This window comes from Watersipora subatra, chromosome 11, assembly GCF_963576615.1.
Source record: "Watersipora subatra chromosome 11, tzWatSuba1.1, whole genome shotgun sequence".
Taxonomy (NCBI): domain Eukaryota; kingdom Metazoa; phylum Bryozoa; class Gymnolaemata; order Cheilostomatida; family Watersiporidae; genus Watersipora; species Watersipora subatra.
The window spans coordinates 6,910,500-6,930,198 of record NC_088718.1 but is presented as its reverse complement, the minus strand read 5'-3'; the positions used below and the strand labels follow the sequence as shown (position 1 = coordinate 6,930,198).

Genomic DNA, 19,699 nt, shown 5'->3' with positions numbered 1-19,699 from the left:
CGCATAACTCTGCAACTTGAACACAGAGCTGTTTTTCAGTTATAACAACGATAGCAACTAGTCATGTCAAGTCAAACGTATTTTTTCTGAGCGTTTTAACCGTGATCAAAATTTTCGATTTTAACCTTGAAACATCCTGGCAATCAGATTACCTCAAACACAAAGAAATCGCAAATGATAGAAAAATACTTATATTTTCTGAGACCGAAAGTAGCTAATTCTAGCTCTGAGTGAAGATTTATCTACTACAAGAAGATTGACAAAACTATGAGCTAACCAGAATGGGAGGCTGGCATAAAAGTTGTTTCCATCAAGTTGTGAGACGGATGGGCTGTCCATCAAATTGAAGGTGAAAGACCAAATCTGAGAGAAAGTGAGGGACCAAGTCTGAGAAAAAGCGAAAGACCAAGTCTGAGAGAAAGTGAGAGACCATGTCTGAAAGTGAGAGACCAAGTCTGAGAGAGAGTGAGAGACTAAGTCTGAGAAAAAGTGAGAGACCAAGTCTGAGAGAAAGTGAGAGACCAAGTCTGAGAGAAAGTGATGCACCAAGTCTGAGAGAAAGTGAGGGACCAAGTCTGAGAGAAAGTGAGGAACCAAGTCTGAAAGAAAGTGAGAGACCAAGTCTGAAAGAAAGTGAGAGACCAAGTCTGAGAGAAAGTGCGAGACCAAGTATGAGAGAAAGTGAGAGACCAAGTCTGAGGGAATGTGAGAGACCAAGTCTGAGAGAAAGTGAGAGATCAAGTCTGAGAGATCAAGTCTGAGAGAAAGTGAGGGACCAAGTCTGAAAGAAAGTGAGAGACCAAATCTGAGAGAAAGTGAGAGACGAGACCAAGTCTGAGAGAAAGTGAGAGACCAAGTCTGGAAGAAAGTGAGAGACCAAGTCTGAGAGAAAGTGAGAGATCAAGTCTGAAAGAAAGTGAGAGGCCAAGTCTGAGAGAAAGTGAGAGACCGAGTCTGAGAGAAAGTGAGAGACCAAGTCTGAGAGAAAGTGGGAGACCAAGTCTGAGAGAAAGTGAAAGACCAAGTCTGAGAGAAAGTGGGAGACCAAGTCTGAGAGAAAGTGAAAGACCAAGTTTGAGAGAAAGTGAAAGATCAAGTTTGAGAGAAAGTGAGAGATCAAGTCTGAGAGAAAGTGAGAGGCTAAGTCTGAGAGAAAGTGAGAGACCAAGTCTGAGAGAAAGTGAGAGACCAAGTCTGAGAGAAAGTGGGAGACCAAGTCTGAGAGAAAGTGAAAGACCAAGTTTGAGAGAAAGTGAGAGATCAAGTCTGAGAGAAAGTGAGAGACCAAGTCTGAGAGAAAGTGAGAGGCTAAGTCTGAGAGAAAGTGAGAGACCAAGTCTGAGAGAAAGTGAGAGACCAAGTCTGAGAGAAAGTGGGAGACCAAGTCTGAGAGAAAGTGAAAGACCAAGTTTGAGAGAAAGTGAGAGATCAAGTCTGAAAGAAAGTGAGAGGCCAAGTCTGAGAGAAAGTGAGGGACCAAGTCTGAAAGAAAGTGAGAGATCAAGTCTGAGAGAAAGTGAGAGGCCAAGTCTGAGAAAAAGTGAAGGACCAAGTCTGAAAGAAAGTGAGAGATCAAGTCTGAGAGAAAGTCAGAGAAAGTGAGAGACCAAGTCTGAGAGAAAGTGAGAGACCAAGTCTGAGAGAAAGTGAGAGACCAAGTCTGAGAGAAAGTGAAAGATCAAGTTTGAGAGAAAGTGAGAGATCAAGTCTGAGAGAAAGTGAGAGACCAAGTCTGAAAGAAAGTGAGAGATCAAGTCTGAGAGAAAGTGAGAGACCAAGTCTGAAAGAAAGTGAGAGACCAAGTCTGAGAGAAAGTGAGAGGCTAAGTCTGAGAGAAAGTGAGAGACCAAGTCTGAGAGAAAGTGAGGAACCAAGTCTGAGAGAAATTGAGAGGCTAAGTCTGAGAGAAAGTGAGGGACCAAGTCTGAGAGAAAGTGAGAGACCAAGTCTGAGAGAAAGTGAGAAACCAAGTCTGGAAGAAAGTGAGAGACCAAGTCTGTGAGAAAGTGAGAGACCAAGTCTGAGAGAAAGTGAGAGACCAAGTCTGGAAGAAAGTGAGAGACCAAGTCTGAGAGAAAGTCAGAGGCCAAGTCTGAGAGAAAGTGAGAGCAAGTGGGTGAGCATCAATGAACTTGGGAAAGCAAAGGAGAGAGCAAGGCAGTAAGCAAGGCAAGTACATGTCCCTACACACACTGCACACTTGTATAGCACATTGTACATACAGTCCAAAAAATCATACGAAACTAATGAAATCTGAACAGAGAAGCATGACTAGAAACAAAATTAAAGAGGTCAAATCAGTTCTACATACACTTGAGCCAATCAGCATCGGGATAGCAAAATGATGGAAGGCGCTTACCGAGAATTCTCTTTAGATAGAAAAGAGGATAAATGGTCAAATTTCATTCAATAGGTAAAAAGCGGGCTCGACCTAGTCTTGGAAAAAATTCTAAACTTATCGCTGATATCAACCAGTTCGTTAGGAGACTTTCACACCAATAGACTGAGTTATCCAGATTCATACATTAGAAATGGGACTGACAGTATAATGACAATGATATACGTATCCAAAACAAGGCTGTAGCAAGTGGAGAAAACTCTCTGAAGTCACATAGTGACATTAAGTATACTGTACTGCTGTACATTGCATCGACTCTTCCCTGCTACATATGTGCAAGAAGACATTTATATCAATAGACTGTGTGCTCTCGTTCATGCCTTAACGAAAAGACTGACATTACATTACTATACGTCTCCAAAAGGGGCCCACTAATAATTGTGATACAGTTGATGCCGCGAAGCAGGAGACATTACACCAGGTAGCACCAGATACCTGATCAGCAGTGCTTGACAACAATCAGTAAATTTTATGTTCAGTCAGGAGACTATATAGCTGATAGCTGGAACAACACGAAGAAACAACTCTGAAGCATTATAAATAACATCATGACCATGAAGCTTCAGATTCACGGTCAATAGCAATGGCTCTAATGACTCTAAAGCCTTTATTTGAGAGCCATAACACTTCATTAGAAGTGACGTTCAAATAGAAGGTGGTGCTGTATTTTTCACCTAGCTCGTCAGAAGTTTGCTAAGATGAATTTAAGTCTTTTATGGACGAATCGATGCTAACGCTGCCTATATTTAGCAGTCTCCCTTGGGCATCACAGCATCAATGACTGTAATTATCGTAAAACATCTATTTGAGCGCCATAGTGCTGTATTTTTCAACCTTTCCCCTATGGTGGCGTTCTATTCGAAATTTCGTTCTATTAGAGGTGGTGCTCAAATAGAGGTTTTACGGTATTTACTTTCACCCACCTGCTCCTTGGTAGTAGCTGGAGTCGTTACTTGGGTTCCTAAACCAAGTACGACCTCCTTACGCTTTTTAATTCTTTCTTGCTCCGCCTCTAATGCACGAATCTGTTTCTTGTGATCGGCGAGTTGCTCTTGAAGAGATTTTACCTCTGACTCATCCATTTTAGGAGCTTCTTCAAGTTTTTCCACAGAAGTGACTTCGGTAATGGATGCATTGCCCTTACCTTCAACTCTGCAAAAGATTTACATGAATAGCTTTGCTAATTGGACAATGTCATAACATCATACACGAACTAGTCTAATCTCGCGGCGAAAAAGCAATATTTAAAATGGAGGTTCAAGTCTCACCAATAACCTAAGCCTTGACGATGGCGGTTTTCCTTTTTGTTGGAAAAATTGTTTGTACACTGAGCTACAGCAGGTATATAGAAAATATTTTGTACACAGGATTTTAGTAAAAACATTATTCAAAATAAGCTGTCATGGCAGCCTAATTATTGTCATCGCTGCCAAAGCATTTCCTTTAATCAATGACTGTTTTGAATAGTGCTTTGAAAGATTGGCAGGTGATTCGATTTGTAAACAATTTGAAAATTACCAGTGATAACATAAAACTTTGAATAAAAAGTTTTAATGGAATAAGTGTGTATCAAAGACAATGCCATGCAAATTTTTGCTTTAAATGGACTTGAAATAAAATCATGCAAGTACACCATCGGTATCATAATTAAAGCAAACTGTTGAACAACCTATCTAGTCGAATATCAATTAAAAAAACACAGGTTAGTATAAACAAGCATATACAGCAAAGTATATTCACCGAATCGAGTCAAGATCACAGTAGGAAGACAACTTCTCAACTAGTATCTCTGCTTGACCCTTCGACACAGAAACTTTGATAGACCGAGTCACTTCGGCTCTGTCTTTATACACTTTGACGGTGAGAATATCCAAGTCTTTCACGTCATACTTGTGTGCAACCTCCATTGTATCTACCATCTGTAAGACCAATGAGGCAACATTTTGTGCCTGACCAGAAATGATACCTAAATGTGTATATGTATATAAAATTAATAAAACAGACTATAACTTTAGATAAACACTTGATTAATATTAGTAATAAAGTGTTTTATCTAAAGTTATAGTCTGTTTTATTAACTTTAACTTGCTCTGATATATCATTGAGCACTCTGCTCGAATCTTGCGCTTTTATTCATATATATATATACATATATATATAACTGCTCTCAGGAATAGTTGCAGACAAACTGGAAGAGCATATGAGTCACTATATGACCAGTGCTCAGAAAGGAATTGGGCACAACACCAAGCATCAGTTACTAGTGGATCGGATGGTCTATCAAGACAGCAGAACGAAAACTAATCTTGCCATGGCTTGGATTGACTACAAAAAGGCCTATGACTCAATTCCCCACAGTTGGATACTTGAGTGCCTCAGTATGTACAATGTTCACCCTACTCTTGTGGCATTCATCAAGATGTCAATGACCAAATGGAAGACAGAACCTGAAGCTAATGGCAAAAAGCTGGCGAGTGTAAAAATTAAGCGAGACATCTATCAAGGTGACTCCTTATCACCGCTGCTTTTCTGCATATGCCTAAACCCTCTTAGCAATATGCTGGAGGAGACTCAATATGGGTACCAGTTTAAGAGTGGCACCAAGATAAACTACCTTTTCTACATAGATGACATCAAGCTGTATGCTAACAAAGACAGGGACATCGATTCGCTAATACACCTCACTCAGGTATACAGCAAGGACATCGGAATGACCTTCGGTATTGAGAAATGCGGAAGGCTAATTTTTAAGAAGGACTATTCTATGCTCACAGATGGCCTAAGAATGGCAAATGGTACTATCAAACATATAGAAGAAGGGTACAAGTACTTGGAAATTATGCAAAGCAACATCAACCACGAAGTCGAGGTATGTCACAAAGCCATTACCGAATACAAAAAACGCTTTCGGCAGGTCCTACGGAGCCAGCTCAATGCCAAGAATTAAGTCATGGCAATAAATACCTACGCACTGCCAGTAATAAGATATCCAGCGGGCATAATAAAGTGGACTGAGGAAGCCATCAAGAAAACAGATATAGCGACTCGTAAACTGCTGACCATGCATGGAGCACTCCACCCAAAATCTGATACTACTAGATTGTATCTCGACAAGAAAGATGGCGGTAGGGGACTCAAAAGTGTACAGCAGACAGTGAAAGAGAAAGAGCAAAGCATCAAAGCCTATGCAGCTTCCATAGCCACATCAGATAAGTTGCTAGATGAATTTCAATCGGCTGCTCTTACAAGGGAGCTTCACCCTGATGATGAGAAAATTGACTGGCACACGAAACCTTTTCATGGTGCTTACCACCGACAAATATCTAATGTTGGTGATCTTCACTAGACATATGTGACCCTGGCAGTCAGAATGTACAATCATGCGGTAATCGCACTGTTTACAATAGCACCCTACGTGCGCTATTCGCTAGTATATGACTCACCGTCACTATTTTAGTAAACAGTGGTTTATAGTGCATTCAACCCTGCTCTTTCACATGGTCTTGTTTATTTTTGTGTCTGACCAATCATAAAGCCAGAATTGCCATTTAACTCTACCCAAGTCAGTGGTTGCTAGAGAATTTTTCATAACCTATGATCATCACTTTGGGCGTATAATTGCAGGCACGCGCAAGTATTTGGCCATTTCCTGTTTTAACGCCGTAGGCTAAAACAAAATGGAACCTTCGCAAAAATTACGGCTAGTTGATGTCAACAATTTAGACGAGTATTTCTACTTAGAATCTGAGTCAGCTGCTTCACATCATATTGAAAGCGATAATGAGGATATTGATGAAGATGTTGATAATAAGGAAACTATAGAAATACAGCTTATCAGGCGATATGTGGCTGCTAACGATAAAGAGTGTAGTAACGATAATCGTAATGAATTAATTCAACTTACAGAGAATAACGATCAGCCTATCACTACTGATAACATTCCAATTCCAGCTGTTGACATCAAACTAATTAGCGGATGCAAATGTAGGGAATTCTGTGCTAGTTTTATGTCATCTGAACAAATAAGCCTCATTAGAACTGTATATCAAGGATTACCGAAGGAGTCATTGGATATGGTTGTGTTGGGACAGATTGCCACTAACATAGCTAGATCTGGTGCTACCAACAACACCAGTCATGCTGCCAAGCAACGCAAAAATCACAGTCTGTTACTCCCTTGAAGGTCAGTGTGATTATGTTAACTCATGTAATTTAATTAACCACAAACAGCAGTAGAATTTAATCATATTTGGATACCATTATTACATTGGTTATTGTCTGTATGACTCTTTTAGGAAATGAGATATGTAGGAATGTGTTTCTCTACATCAATGCCATTGGTCAGAGGAGATTGGCAACACTAACTACTCACTACAAGGAGTACGGTCCGATCCCCAGAAATTTAAATTACAGAGGGCGGAATAGCCGATCAATAAACTTTGAGGAGGCCAAGGCTATTGTCAATTTTCTGGAAAGTGTCCGTAGTATTCATGCACTTTCTCTACTAGGAAGAGTACCAGGTATTTTAAATATACAAGTCATCAATAAGAACAATAGGTGTGTTCAATCATATAAGGCTCTTTTATACATTATTATTTTAAACAGAGGTCAAGGTACTACCATCAGACTTGACTGTGCAGTCTTTATACGATGATTATGTCGATTCCTGTGTCACCGGCATGATGGCACCTAGATCTCTGAGAAGCTTTCGAAGAATATGGAAAGCAGTGATGCCTTGGTTAATAATATCAAAGCCTAGCACCGATCTATGTTGGACCTGTCAGCAGTACAACTACAAATACCAAAGGTATTATTCTTAAATAACTTTATAATTTGGCTAAAGAGTAAGTTAGAGTTAAACCATTGACACCCCAGCATTTTTGCAGCTCTATTAACCATACTGAAGCTGAAAAGCTGCAGCTCATAGCAGATCAACAGAAGCACCTGGATGAAGCCTCTAAAGCCAGAGAACACCTGCATAAGTGTACAGATGATTGCAGAAATAGTATTGGCGTTACGCGTCACACTTTACAATACAAGAAAGTTTTTGGCTGCTAATGTCATGCCCCAGCCATCTGAACCTCAATCTGGACCAGACATATAACACTGTTTCGATTTTGCTCAACAGGTTAGCATCGACATTAAAGAATTTATGCTTTTTTTACGTGTCAGTTTTGAACCTGAATCTAATCTACTGTTCTTCTATTAATTTACAGAACTTTGAAAGGTAAGGGCAATGGTGTGATTATGTAGTGTCTATGATTTCCTAACCTGCCTTCTAATGCACTAATACGCCTTCAGCTTATAAATTGCTGGTGGGAGATAAACCTGTGCCTGTTATTATTCTATTTTATTATATATCCCAACTATATTTGTAGCTCCATCACCCATCTGATCCTCACCAGCCTGGGCCAATTTATTTTAAAACTCCTAGAAAGTGTGATATATTTGGTGTATGCTGTCCAGCCATCCCAACCCAAGTTAACTTTCTGATTGACGAGGCTGTAACTACATCAAAAGGCGCCAATGCTGTGGTCTCATACTTACACTTCTTTCTTACCAACTATGGTCTCGGGGCAAAATATTTGATTCTTCATGCAGATAACCGCAGGTGAGAACTACTAAGGGCTAGTTTGCTTCGGTTCAATATCTTCTATAATGCTGACATATTTCTATATTTCTTGCTAACATCACTCACTCAGATCTAGCAGTAGCTTAACTTTTACAGTGGTCAAAACAAAAACAACGCTATGCTGGCGTATTTGTTATGGCGTGTGACGACAGGAAAGAAGCAGAATATCCAGCTTAACTTCCTCATAGCAGGCCACAGTAAGTTTTCGTGCGATTTGCATTTTGGTTATTTGAAAAAGAAAACTAGGTGTAGCAAACTTTCTTCACTACAAGAAATAAAAGAGGTTAGCAATTTTTCATGTTCTTGTGCTAGCAAAATTTACAGACCCAATCATACCAATTTCATAGTTTGCATGGCATTTTAGTGTGTGAACCAATCTACTGCTTCCAACATATGCAAGATTGTAGGAACTTAGGATGGCCATGTGGAAGTACCTATATATGACTGGGCGAAATTCCTGCCAGTGAGAAAGCTGAAAGGAATAAAGAAACTGCACCAGTTTGAAATGGACTCCGCTAGGCCAGGTTTGTGAATTTGTTGTATTTATTCTATGGATAATATTACCGTTACTTTATAAGACAATGTTTAATCCAGGAGTTTCAGGACTCATAGGTATAATTCTATTTGTAGGTGTTATAACTTATAAAGAGTATTGTTCATCTATGAACGCAACAAATTTCACTATGCTTGACAAGCTGCCCGAGGGTATGCCCGACCAGGTTCAACCACAAGGACTCTCAGTAGAATAAAAAAAGTATCTGTTCAAACAAATAAGAGAATTCTGCTCTCCGGAGACAAAACATTTAGTCTGTCCTCGACCTGAAAATTGTAAGCATGTCAGATCTGCTTTGTTTGACATTTTTTGAGAGATAGAGTTAGTATGATTTTAAATCATTTTTCATTGTTACAGGTGATATGTCTGATGAAGAGGAAGAGACAGGGAGAGTTCCAATATCACCAGTCAAAAAGATTCCAAAAACACTGCCAAGTGAAAATTATCTACATTGTAATTGCTGTGGACAATCATTATGATCAAATTCTAGAACTCTTATAGCTTATTGATCTTAATGTAAACCATACATTTCAATCACCTTTCCATGACCTTGATGGTCTTATAACAAGCAAACCTCTTCAATATGTTTTAATAAATCTCTGCAGTGTACTCTGTACTGCACTGTCTGAGTGTTAAACTACATTAAAAGAGCTCTAGATTGAATGGTCACTTGATGGGTTGGGTTGATATTTCTGCATCCTGATGCCCTCAGTGGTCACCTTTCGTTGACCTTACCATGACCTTCTGTATAGGTGGACAAGTCTGAATACACTTCCAGCAACTCTGATTGCCTTTATATGCAGTCATAACAATATAGCTTGTGGGAAAGTGCACAGTTTGAAGCCTACCGTTTTAATGAAAATCTCCAGGACAGTGAGCTTTTAGCCACATATATTGTTGACCTTACCATGGCCTTTGGGAGGTCAACTGTCGATTGAATCCGAATAAAAATGTGACCATCATTTTTTTTAGGGTCTTAATGTATAGAATGCCCGGTTTCATCAATATGGGTTGAGATTAAGTGGTCGGTTGCTATGGCATTTTGATTTGTAAACAATTATAATGACTTACGATTCATAAATCGCCAACTTTATCCTGCTTAAACTCAAAACCACAGTTTTAGTTCATCGCGAGACCTTCTCTACCGAATCTTGCATAATCTGGCCATGAATTATCCGATTTAAAAAATTTAAAATGCATTAAAATCCTTAGAATTTGCTGATTTTAAACTCAAAAATGTTGTTTTAGCACGATTGTACATTCTGACGGCCTGGGTCACGTATATGTGGCTGAACAAAGGAAACCTAACGGCCAATACAGAGTCGCTAATTATGGCAGCCCAGGAGCAAGTGCTCCCAACAAGGCAACTCCAAACAAAATTCTATCACACTAGAGACGATCCTAGATGCAGACTGTGCAAAGATGCGCCTGACACCATCCAACACATCATCAGTGGATGCAAGCAGCTAGCAGGAAACGCATACACTGAGCGGCATAATCATGTCGCAGGCGTTGTGTATAGAAGTCTATGTGACGAGTATGGCTTTAATAAACCACGAAACTAGTGGGAAGCTCCTGGTAAGTTCAATGAAAATGACCGCGCAGAGATCCTCTGGGACTTCTACATCCGGACTGACAAGCATGTCTTAGCAAACCAACCAAATATAGTGGTGGTGGACAAAGAGACCAAGAGGGGTACTATAATAGATATAACAGTACCCAATGACTACAATATAGCCAGCAAAGAAAAGGTAGAAAATTATCTCACTCTTGGAGAAGAGATTGAAAAATGCTGGAATGTAAGAACAACTGTAATACCAGTAGTTATTGGGGCACTGGGCGCAATAACACCGGCGCATAAAATGGGCTTGCCCAAATACCAACAGCAATCAACTCAAGTGAGTTACAGAAAAGTGCGCTATTGGGAACAGCTAAGATCTTGAGGCGAGTGCTCAAACTTTCAGGTCTCTGGTAGGAGACCCGAGTTAGAGCAGAAATTACCACCCATACGGGTTGACCGGGGTGAGGAAACAATTTTATATATATATATAATATATACATGTATATATGTATGCATATATACATAGCTGAATGCCGACTCGGCCGATGACATGGCGCTCACTAAGACTTCCAGTCGACTTACCAAGCTAGATGCAAATTCAGGATTCTACCAGATTCCGTTGACCCCTGAAGCCAGAATGCTGACTACATTCCTCACTCTATTTGGCCGTTTCACTTTTAACCGGTTACCGTTTGGGTTGTCGTCCAGCCCTGAGATTTACGCAAAGATTATATCAAGCGTACTTGATGGCCTTGAGGGCGTAATTTGCCACATGGATGATGTGTGTATATGGGGAAACGACCACAAGAACACGATAATAGAGTCCGTGCTGTGTTAGATCGAATGGTATGAGCCGGTATGACACTAAATGAATCCAAATGTCAGTTTGCCTGTCAGAGCATCAAATTTTTAGGCCACGTAATAAGCACCAATGGCGTTAAACCTAACCCCGACGCCATCCAGGGCATCCGAGATTTTGCGACGCCGAACAATGTGAGTGATGTGCGGAGTTTTCTTGGCATGGCCAACTAATTCAGTAAGTTCACTATGCGTCTAGGTGATCTCAGTACACCGCTCAGGGACTTGCTCTGCAAAAACTGTCAGTGGTATTGGGGAGACCGGCAAGCTAAAGCCTTCACCAACATCAAAGATGAGCTGTCCCAATCTGTAGAGCTAGCGGTATACAACCCAACTCGCAAAACTATCATCCAGTCAGATGCATGTAGGAATAGCACTGGTGCTGCATTACTACAAGTACAGCCCGATGGTACGCTTCGTTTAGTCTACGCTGCGTCACGAGCACTTACCAACACTGAGCAACGATATGCTACGATTGAACAGGAAGCCCTCGCCATTGTATGGGCATGTGAAAAGTTCAGAAATTACATTATAGGCATGACACATTATTTAGTGACACAGAACTCAGCAAAATGCCTGCTCGCATTCAACGATTTGGCATGCGCATGTTACGCTTCCGGTACCGGATGGAACACATTCCCGGGAAGCAAAATATTGTTGCTGATGCACTTTCCCGTTCAAAGACCGTTCCTACTGTGGGGGACATAGCATTCTTGGAGGAAGTAGAAAATCATGCTTGCAGTAGTCTGCTTTACTCCACCTCCAATGAGAGACTCGGCAAACTCAAAGAGTCACAGAAAAATGATGAGGTATTGGCGACAATTCACCACTTTGTTAATACGTCGTGGCCTGCGTATATGACCTCCAATGACTCATTAGTACGTCCTTTCTTTGAGAATCGCTCTAGGATAACCATAATTCATGGAGTACTTGTTTTCGACGATCGAATAATCATTCCGCTCGTTGACCGTCTCAAAGTGCTACAGAAAGTTCACCAAGGCCACCTAGGCATTACTAAAAGCAGAGATCGAGCAAGGAAGTCAATTTGGTGGCCCGGTATGTCGCAACAAATTGCGGAAATAGTACGCTCATGTGAATCGTGTCGAAAATTAGCCCGAGTTCCTCCAGAGCCACTGATGAGATCAGAGTTCCCGTCTTGCCCATGGGAGTGTGTTGGTAGTGATCTATTTTATTTTAAAGACTTGGTATCTATTGCTAGTTGATTATTATTTTCGTTATTTCGAGGTCGCTATGTTAAAAGAGCTCAACAGCCTGGAGACCATTGGTCACATGAAAAGCATCTTTGCACGCCACGGAACTCCTGGTTTCAGATAATGGGCCGCAGTACTTTTCAATAGAGTTTCAAAAATTTGTCACCGGCTATGGTTTTAAACACATCACTAGTTTGCCAAAGCACTCGCAATCGAACGGCGCAGCCGAGAGAGCCGTTCAAACCATAAAATCTATGCTGAAAAAAGAGACTGACCCTTATCTTGCATTGTTGGCATATCGTTCATCACCCATTGAGAATGGATTATCTCCTGCGGAGTTACTTATGGGCTGACAACTCCGAACGACTTTACCAGCACTTCCCGTCACGCTGGAGGCCTCTAAGCCTAACCTCCAAAGCATTCGTGCTCAGGAGGACCAGAGAAAGAAAAGCAAGATCTTCTATGACAACCAACACCGCGCCAGAGAACTGCCACTGCTTGACCCTGGACAACAGGTCTTTGTTCCAGATTTAAACCGTGAAGCTGTAGTAGCAGCAGCTGCCCCAAATGCTCCTCAGTCGTATCTTCTCCGAAACTCAGGTGGAACTTCAATTCGTCGTAACCGAATCGACATAAGACTGATCGAAAATATAGCTGACGATGTTAACCCGCCACCGAACAGTCTAAAGGGGCACTATATACCGAGGTCTGGTCGTACGGTTAGGCAGCCTGTGAAGCTCGACTTATGAATCCAACAGCGTGGTGTCAGCCCCCTGGTTCAGACTCTAGCACTTAAGGTTCTGTAACTTTTGTAGGTCGTTGCACTCTTGCTAATATTAATGTGACAATCATTTCCCAATCGATATGTCTTTATGTAAATGTTATGCTTTCAATGTTTATGTTTGTCGGAGAAAGAGAGATGTTGTATTACGTACTTTAGAGTTATCTTCCCACTATTGTGTCAATATTATATTCGCATAACTTGTCTGTCCCACTTTGTGCTTCCTGTCAATAAACAGTTTCGTGTCACCTACCGCATGGATCGCATCACGCTTACTATTACCAAACTCTTACGTTATCAGAAGCACCTTCCAACAATACCATAAGTAGCTAAGCCACGCGGGTCATCCGCACGAATTCATTGCAATGCTCTAGCCTACTTTGTTTAACATCTCTTTTGCTTTCCAGGCGCTTCTAGACACAACAGTTGACCGAATATTTAAAGGTTTTTACTTCGTGGTTCAATAATTTAATTGTGCGTATCAGCTGATAGATGTCACATATTCCACATTATCAAATGATTTCTTTTTTGTTCAATCAGTTTTCAGCAGACTCAATTTTAACCCAAAATAAATTGATTGGAACACAGCTCTGACAAAACTAAAATGTACGCCGGTTAAAACAGCAATGTTAATATGCAGTGCATGTACTTTACGATCGCAGAGTACGTTTGCTTTGGTGCATACAGAACGCCACTCCTTCATTATTAACAACAACCTTTTATAAAAGATCTGTTGCAAGAAACAACACAAATCGTTTCTAAATTTTGATAAACTCTGTTAGTGGTTTGCCTTGCCTATTCCTCGCTCAAAAAGTTATCGTTGTAGGTGAAAACAGGCGAGAACCTGTTTCAAAGATCATTTCCTCGTACGTGCCTGAGCCGTATAGTTTCACAAAACTATGAAAACTACGACACTGGTACGTGCCTAAACGTAAATGCTGGCGCGCTACCTTGCGTAGAAACTAACGATTCAAAACTAACGAGGCCAATCTATTGTATGCGGTTTTTGGTTTAATAGAATCCAAGGCTATAACATAATCGGCTCGTGTGGTAGCATGTCAAGCAACGAGTAAACAAATCCTTTACCTACATTGTTATACGTGAATATGGATAAATTATGTTATGCATAACCGATGATATACAACCAGGCCTGCCAACCCAAGAGTGGGGCAATGCTTAAAATTTGGTTTTGGTGCAATTGATGTATCAATGATAGTACTGTATATATAAAATTGTGGAAATTGGAGCAAAAATCTCACGCATTTTCATTTTTTCTTTGGGGTGATTGCGCGAGTCTCACGCCCAATGCGTGAGAGTTGGCAGGTATGTATACAACCCTCGCAAACACCCAGATGGTTTATAACTTTATATCATTGCCATAACTAATCCGAATCCACATGCAACATTGTCATACCTGCCAACTCTCACGCATTGGGCGTGAGACTCACGCAATCGCCCCAAAGAAAAAATGAAAATGCGTGAGATTTTTGCCCCAATTTCCACAATTTTATATATATTATCATTGATACATCAATTGCCCCAAAACCAAATCTCACGCATTGCCCCACTCTTGGGTTGGCAGGTCTGAACATTGTTGAATTTGCTTTGTCATTTTATTCTATTTTAATTATGTTCATTTTGCGCACTTTTGCTTAGCTTGTGGGAACTAATTTGATTATTACTAGGTCAGGTACTAGTGAATGTGTAAGCAATACTGATATTGTAAACAATTTCACTCAGGCACGATCTAAATTGCAATAAATGTTGCATAAAGTGTAAAAGAAGTGAGTATGGTTTTTGTTCGTTTTATTCCGAAGGAATTTCCATTAAGTCGTGGAGCTGCGACTACTCTCCGAAAACGAAACGGGTGCGAAACTATGTACGTATTTATTTTCATTTATTCTTATAAAGTTTCAGGTGCGAAACTGTATAAGCATAAATGATTGATAGAGTCGCTACCCTGACTCTTCCATTTAGTCGCTAACGCACGTTATAGCCTTGAATTCTTTTAAACCAAAACTACACACGTCAGATTTATCTCGCTAGGATAGAATAGTTATTTACTACGCTAAGTAGCGCGCCAGCATTATCGTACATGCGCGGATGAGGAAACGATCTTTGAAACAGGTTCTCACCTGTTGTCACATACAACGATAGCTTTTTGAGTGAGGGTTAGGTAAGGAAGACTACTAAAAAATTTTGTCAATATTTTAAAGCTAGAAATTCCCCTGTCATACAGCCCACGACCAAAGTTATAATGGAAAAAGAAAGGGTACTGCCGGTTGAGAAATGCAATATTAGCAGTCAAACGGCACCGCAGTGCAATAGGAGAACTGCAATGGTAGCTGTAATGGTAGCTGTAATGTACTTGGTGTTATTATGTACAACAAACAGCAATAATGAAAGGAAAAGATTATATGTTTATATATCTCCCCCGCAATAGGAGAAATGCAATATTAGAAGTAAAATGGCCAGCTGCTGTGTAATATACACATGCTGGGGGGCTGTATATCATTTGTCATAGCAACCAGTATCAAAAAGTTGTGATATTTATCTAGATTTCTGTATTTAGATCTAAAAACTTATGCTGAGTTTAAAAATCTAAACAGATTTTAGCTGGTTGTCATAGAAATAGATGTATATCTATAAAAAAAATGTAGGTCTGTTACTGAATTTTGCAGATATTATAGACGGCTTAGCAGTACCGCGATATTGGGCACAGTCACAGTATCATCAACAAAATGTTTAGAAAAATAATAACAGTAACATATTGCGCACCATCGATCACTATATACTTTGATCTTGTAAATTCGAATGATTATTCTTATAACTAAATATCATAATAATCTTAATAAAATCGACTAATTATTCTTACAATTAAATATTGTAATAATCTTATAAGAATCGTTAGAAAAATATCACTACGATTCAGAAACGATTACTTTTCAGTACTTGTACGTTAATTACAGAAACCTTCGACATTATACAATGCCATAGACTGGTGAAATGTGCATGTTTTTCTTGTGAAACGCGCATGACTTAATGGTTCTACTCTCTTTCTCACGGCCTTATCGGCATTTCGTTGGCCGATCTTAATTTTGATTAAAAAAGGCTTGTCAAGTTTTTATTGCGATTTTAGGCCAAATTAATCTGTCTATTTATGTATAGTCCGATCGGATGGGTTAGTTTTAGGATATTGTGTCAACTTTTCAAAGACTTGTTAACATATTTAAATATGTTTATATGCGTTTTGTATCATTATTATACTTAGATAAACTCTACACAGAAATGGTTAAATTTTTTGATAGAATTTCGGTACAAGGGTTTGGTAACGGCCGTTGACAAATAATTTTTCGGAAGTTTTGTGCGCATATGCATTTATCATAACGCTCCAAAACAATCGCTTCACTCGTGTTTGGTCGTGGCAAAATTGCGTGTTGTGTTGTTTCTTGCCAGAAATCATTTATTGCGATGTAATAATTAAGCAGTGGCGTTCATTATGTTTTATGAGCACTGCTGTATGGAGATACTGCGAAAACAAGATACCAACAGAGAATGCAGCCAGACCACAGGATAAGCATATAATACCTACAAGCAGCAAAGGGCCTAAGAGACATCAAAAGATTCACTAATTGGAAACGTCGAAGGAAAATTATGAACTTCAGAATTGGAAGAAATCAATCATGGAAACTACGTCAATACCGCCAGTGGAAACCGTCAAAGGAATGTGGAAGTAATTATCTCTACCAACCATCACCAAGCACAACCAATAATAACTGAACTTACCATCACCCTGACCCAGTACTTTTCCTGACGTATGTACATTGCCAACGGAAACAGTATTATGCAATCCTTGCATTCAACCCACAAGATCAGCGCTCTTCAGATGACGTACCCAAAGACAGCGTTCCTCCAATGGACTTACACCTACATCATAAAATATGATACTGAACATTATATTATATGTACCCGTCCTCAGGCTATCCGAAATGCCTATAAAAGCGAACAATTTTAGTAGCTCATCTTCTTTTGACAGAGACATCTTGTAGACGTATAAGACAGAGCTTAAGGGCAGTTACAGCTAGTTGTTGGCGTAAGACATTTATACTACTTAGCTTTTACTACTTGTTATTTTTGTCATATTGTAGAATTTTGCTACTGTGTATTAGGTTTTGGTTTATGAGAATAAAGAATATTTCTATTGCTACATTTATATCGTGGCTTGGCATAGTGGGCTTGCTCTAAAGATATGGGTCAAGTCCTATAAATTGAACTCTCCACTCTTGACAACCATAACAAACAAGGCGGCTTGCCTGTGCCTAATCAACCATAGCAACTTGGTTAGGTTGAAGTGGAACTAGTGGTTATTAATCATTGATGTTAGTGTAGTATTCAAGTGAAGCAAAATCTTTAAATAACAATTATGTATCTCAACATGACATATAACAGCACTCACCAAGTCTTCACTAGCTAGAAGCTGAAAAAAGAATGCTCTCCAATACACTCTTGTTTATATATGCTTCGGGACCTCAATAAGTAAAAAAGCTACATAATCCTGCAAGCTTGTGTAAGAGGCTCCGCCTCCTAAACCTGATCTGGTTTGTTTAGGCCAAGTTCCTGAAACATAGACACGCAAAAGACGCCTGCATATACAACATGTCTTTTTTCTTTGAGCCATGAACAAAGGCGCTGTAACTATTTAGTTACACAGTTCGAGCATTAAATGCTGTCAACACTGTATCACGTTCCCCTGCAAACCAAGTTTGTCTACGACATGTCCATGCTTATAAAACATGTCTACGACATGTTTTATAAGCACTCACCACGTTTTCACTAGCTAGACGCAGGAAGAAAAACGCTCTCCAATACAACCTCGTATATATATGCTTAGGGACCTCAATAAGTTAAGAAAGCTACATAAACCTGCAAGCTTGTGTAAGAGGCTTTGCCTCCTAAAGCCGATCTGGTTTCCTTGCACCAAGCTCCTGAAACCTAATCAGGCGTGCAAGACATGCCTGCATGTACAACACTCTATGCACCAAAGTAAATGTGCTCTTCGATTGTAAAGTACATGCACTGTATGTTAACTTTGCCTTTTGTCACCGGTGTACATTTTAGCTTTGTGAGAGCTGTGTTCCAATCAATTTAATTGGGTTAAAATTAAGTCTGCTGCTTTAAGTTGTTGCTTCATCATTACTTACACACTATGCTAAGTTTGATATGTGATGTTTTATTAATACTGCTCCAAAACATTCTAATGATTCATCACTATATGTAAGCTGTAAGCTACATAAGCTGTTCTAGTTTGGTTATATAAAAACTTTTGTTACAGTGAGTCATAGACTGTCTCACTGTAACAGAAGACACAGTAAGACACTCAAATGTGATTAACGTAACATTCAAGTTACGTTAATATACTCATGACAATTGGAAAATAGTCATCAACTTACTTCAGTGAACGTACATAAACAAATATAAAACACTTTTGGTAATCACAATTAGTATTTGCCAAGTAGCCTAATGTTGCTTTCTAGTTCGTTTCTGTTTCTGAATGTCATTATTCCATATTATTTATTAGTTGAGCTTGTTCACAATTGTCATTAACGGTAATTTGGTAGTACAGCGTGTGCTAGCTATTTTGAAATAAAGATTGGACTGTGTCATACGAATAGCTGCATCACCTTAATTGTACACACAGCTTTTATTTGCTTTTGCATGTTTATGGTTGTGCGTTCTTGCATCCTGTTGCTCGTCCACCAGGAAAGGCACTTGCGTATAAACTATAGATTAGGACTTACCCGACAAGGTCTGTCTTTCTATAGCGACTTGAGTAAAAGGCAATGAGAATACAGATTTCGCGATTATATAAGAATAGAGACAGTTAAATATGCAATAAACATATAAGTAACTGTACAGTTGAAACTTTGAGCCGCACTGCTTTTCCTTGCTCATCTGAGTGCCTTATACCCTACAGGATGAAAATATTCGTTGATCATAAAAATTCGCGATTTCGTGAACAGTCAATCCCGCAAATTATTAAATTCAGTGAATAATTAGTTCTATTTTTAATCACAAGAGAGAATAACTACTGCATCGAATTGAAAACTAGTCGCTAGCCTAGTTTTTAATGTAAATACTAAACGTAATTGAGTTCCAAAACATTTTTAAAATCATTGCCTGAGTTTTGAGCTAACACCATTGGCAATGCATCACATTTATTTACAAAATTATTCGAGGTTGTCACAAGATATGCAGCATGGCGTCATCGCGAAAATAGCCGCGAGGCAGAAGTACTAAGCGTAGCCGAGTTCCAAAACTTCTTTAAAATCATCGCCAGGCTTCGAGCTTTATTGCCATTGCGTCAAACTTTACAAAATTATTCAAAGTTTTTACAAGTTATTCGGCATGGCTTCAGCATAGCAAAAAAGCTCTCCTAGTCTTTCTACATTAGAATCAACTTCATCAATCTCTAATACCGAAGTCAAGGACGATCATGATTCTGATCTGGACATTATGGTATGTATTTGATTTGCAGTGCAGATACGTTTTTCCATAATCAACTGCATTAGTTAATTCTTTTGTTTAAAAACTGATCGCTTTCATCAAATACTTCAGCTATTGTTTTTGTACTTCCTCAACACTCGTTAATATTTTTTCTTTTTTGTGTTTACTGCAGATTGAGAATGAAACAACCTACTCCGATTA

The 19,699-nt window shown here is 39.4% G+C and overlaps 3 protein-coding genes across 5 annotated transcripts in view; 2 read left to right on the top strand and 1 right to left on the bottom strand.

The window, feature by feature from the left end:
- The window catches only part of LOC137408897 (protein F37C4.5-like), a 32,806-nt gene extending 18,951 nt beyond the window's left edge, over window positions 1–13,855 (bottom strand). For both annotated transcript variants that reach the window (XM_068095517.1, XM_068095518.1), the window contains exons 1-3: window positions 13,839–13,855; window positions 4,139–4,317; window positions 3,322–3,550 (exon numbers count right to left, since the gene is read on the bottom strand). In XM_068095517.1, the coding sequence (XP_067951618.1) occupies window positions 3,322–3,550; window positions 4,139–4,317 (408 nt within the window). In that variant the 5' untranslated portion in view covers window positions 13,839–13,855. The remainder of the gene's footprint in view (window positions 1–3,321; window positions 3,551–4,138; window positions 4,318–13,838) is intronic.
- Window positions 432–2,164, top strand: LOC137408629 (RNA-binding protein 25-like). The gene is made up of 3 exons (XM_068095220.1): window positions 432–729; window positions 1,740–1,934; window positions 2,052–2,164. The coding sequence occupies exons 1-3, from the start codon at window positions 432–434 to the stop codon at window positions 2,162–2,164; spliced, it is 606 nt and encodes a 201-aa protein (XP_067951321.1).
- Window positions 13,405–19,699, top strand: part of LOC137408899 (protein F37C4.5-like) — a 35,442-nt gene continuing 29,147 nt past the window's right edge. The window contains exon 1 of one of the 2 annotated variants that reach the window (XM_068095520.1): window positions 13,405–13,438. The gene's annotated coding sequence lies outside the window, so the exon portion shown is untranslated. Of the gene's footprint in view, window positions 13,439–15,091; window positions 15,171–19,699 lie in introns of those variants that run through there. The other variant, XM_068095519.1, reaches the window with a different exon arrangement.

What these genes read in the sequence shown, in the direction of transcription:
- LOC137408629 (XM_068095220.1), top strand. Translation starts at nt 432, where the DNA reads ATGTCTGAAAGTGAGAGACCAAGTCTGAGAGAGAGTGAGAGACTAAGT. An exon ending in GAGACCAAGTCTGAGAGAAA is followed by an intron (nt 730 to 1,739) that starts GTGAGAGATCAA and finishes CAAGTCTGAAAG; the next exon opens with AAAGTGAGAGATCAAGTCTG. An exon ending in GGGACCAAGTCTGAGAGAAA is followed by an intron (nt 1,935 to 2,051) that starts GTGAGAGACCAA and finishes CAAGTCTGGAAG; the next exon opens with AAAGTGAGAGACCAAGTCTG.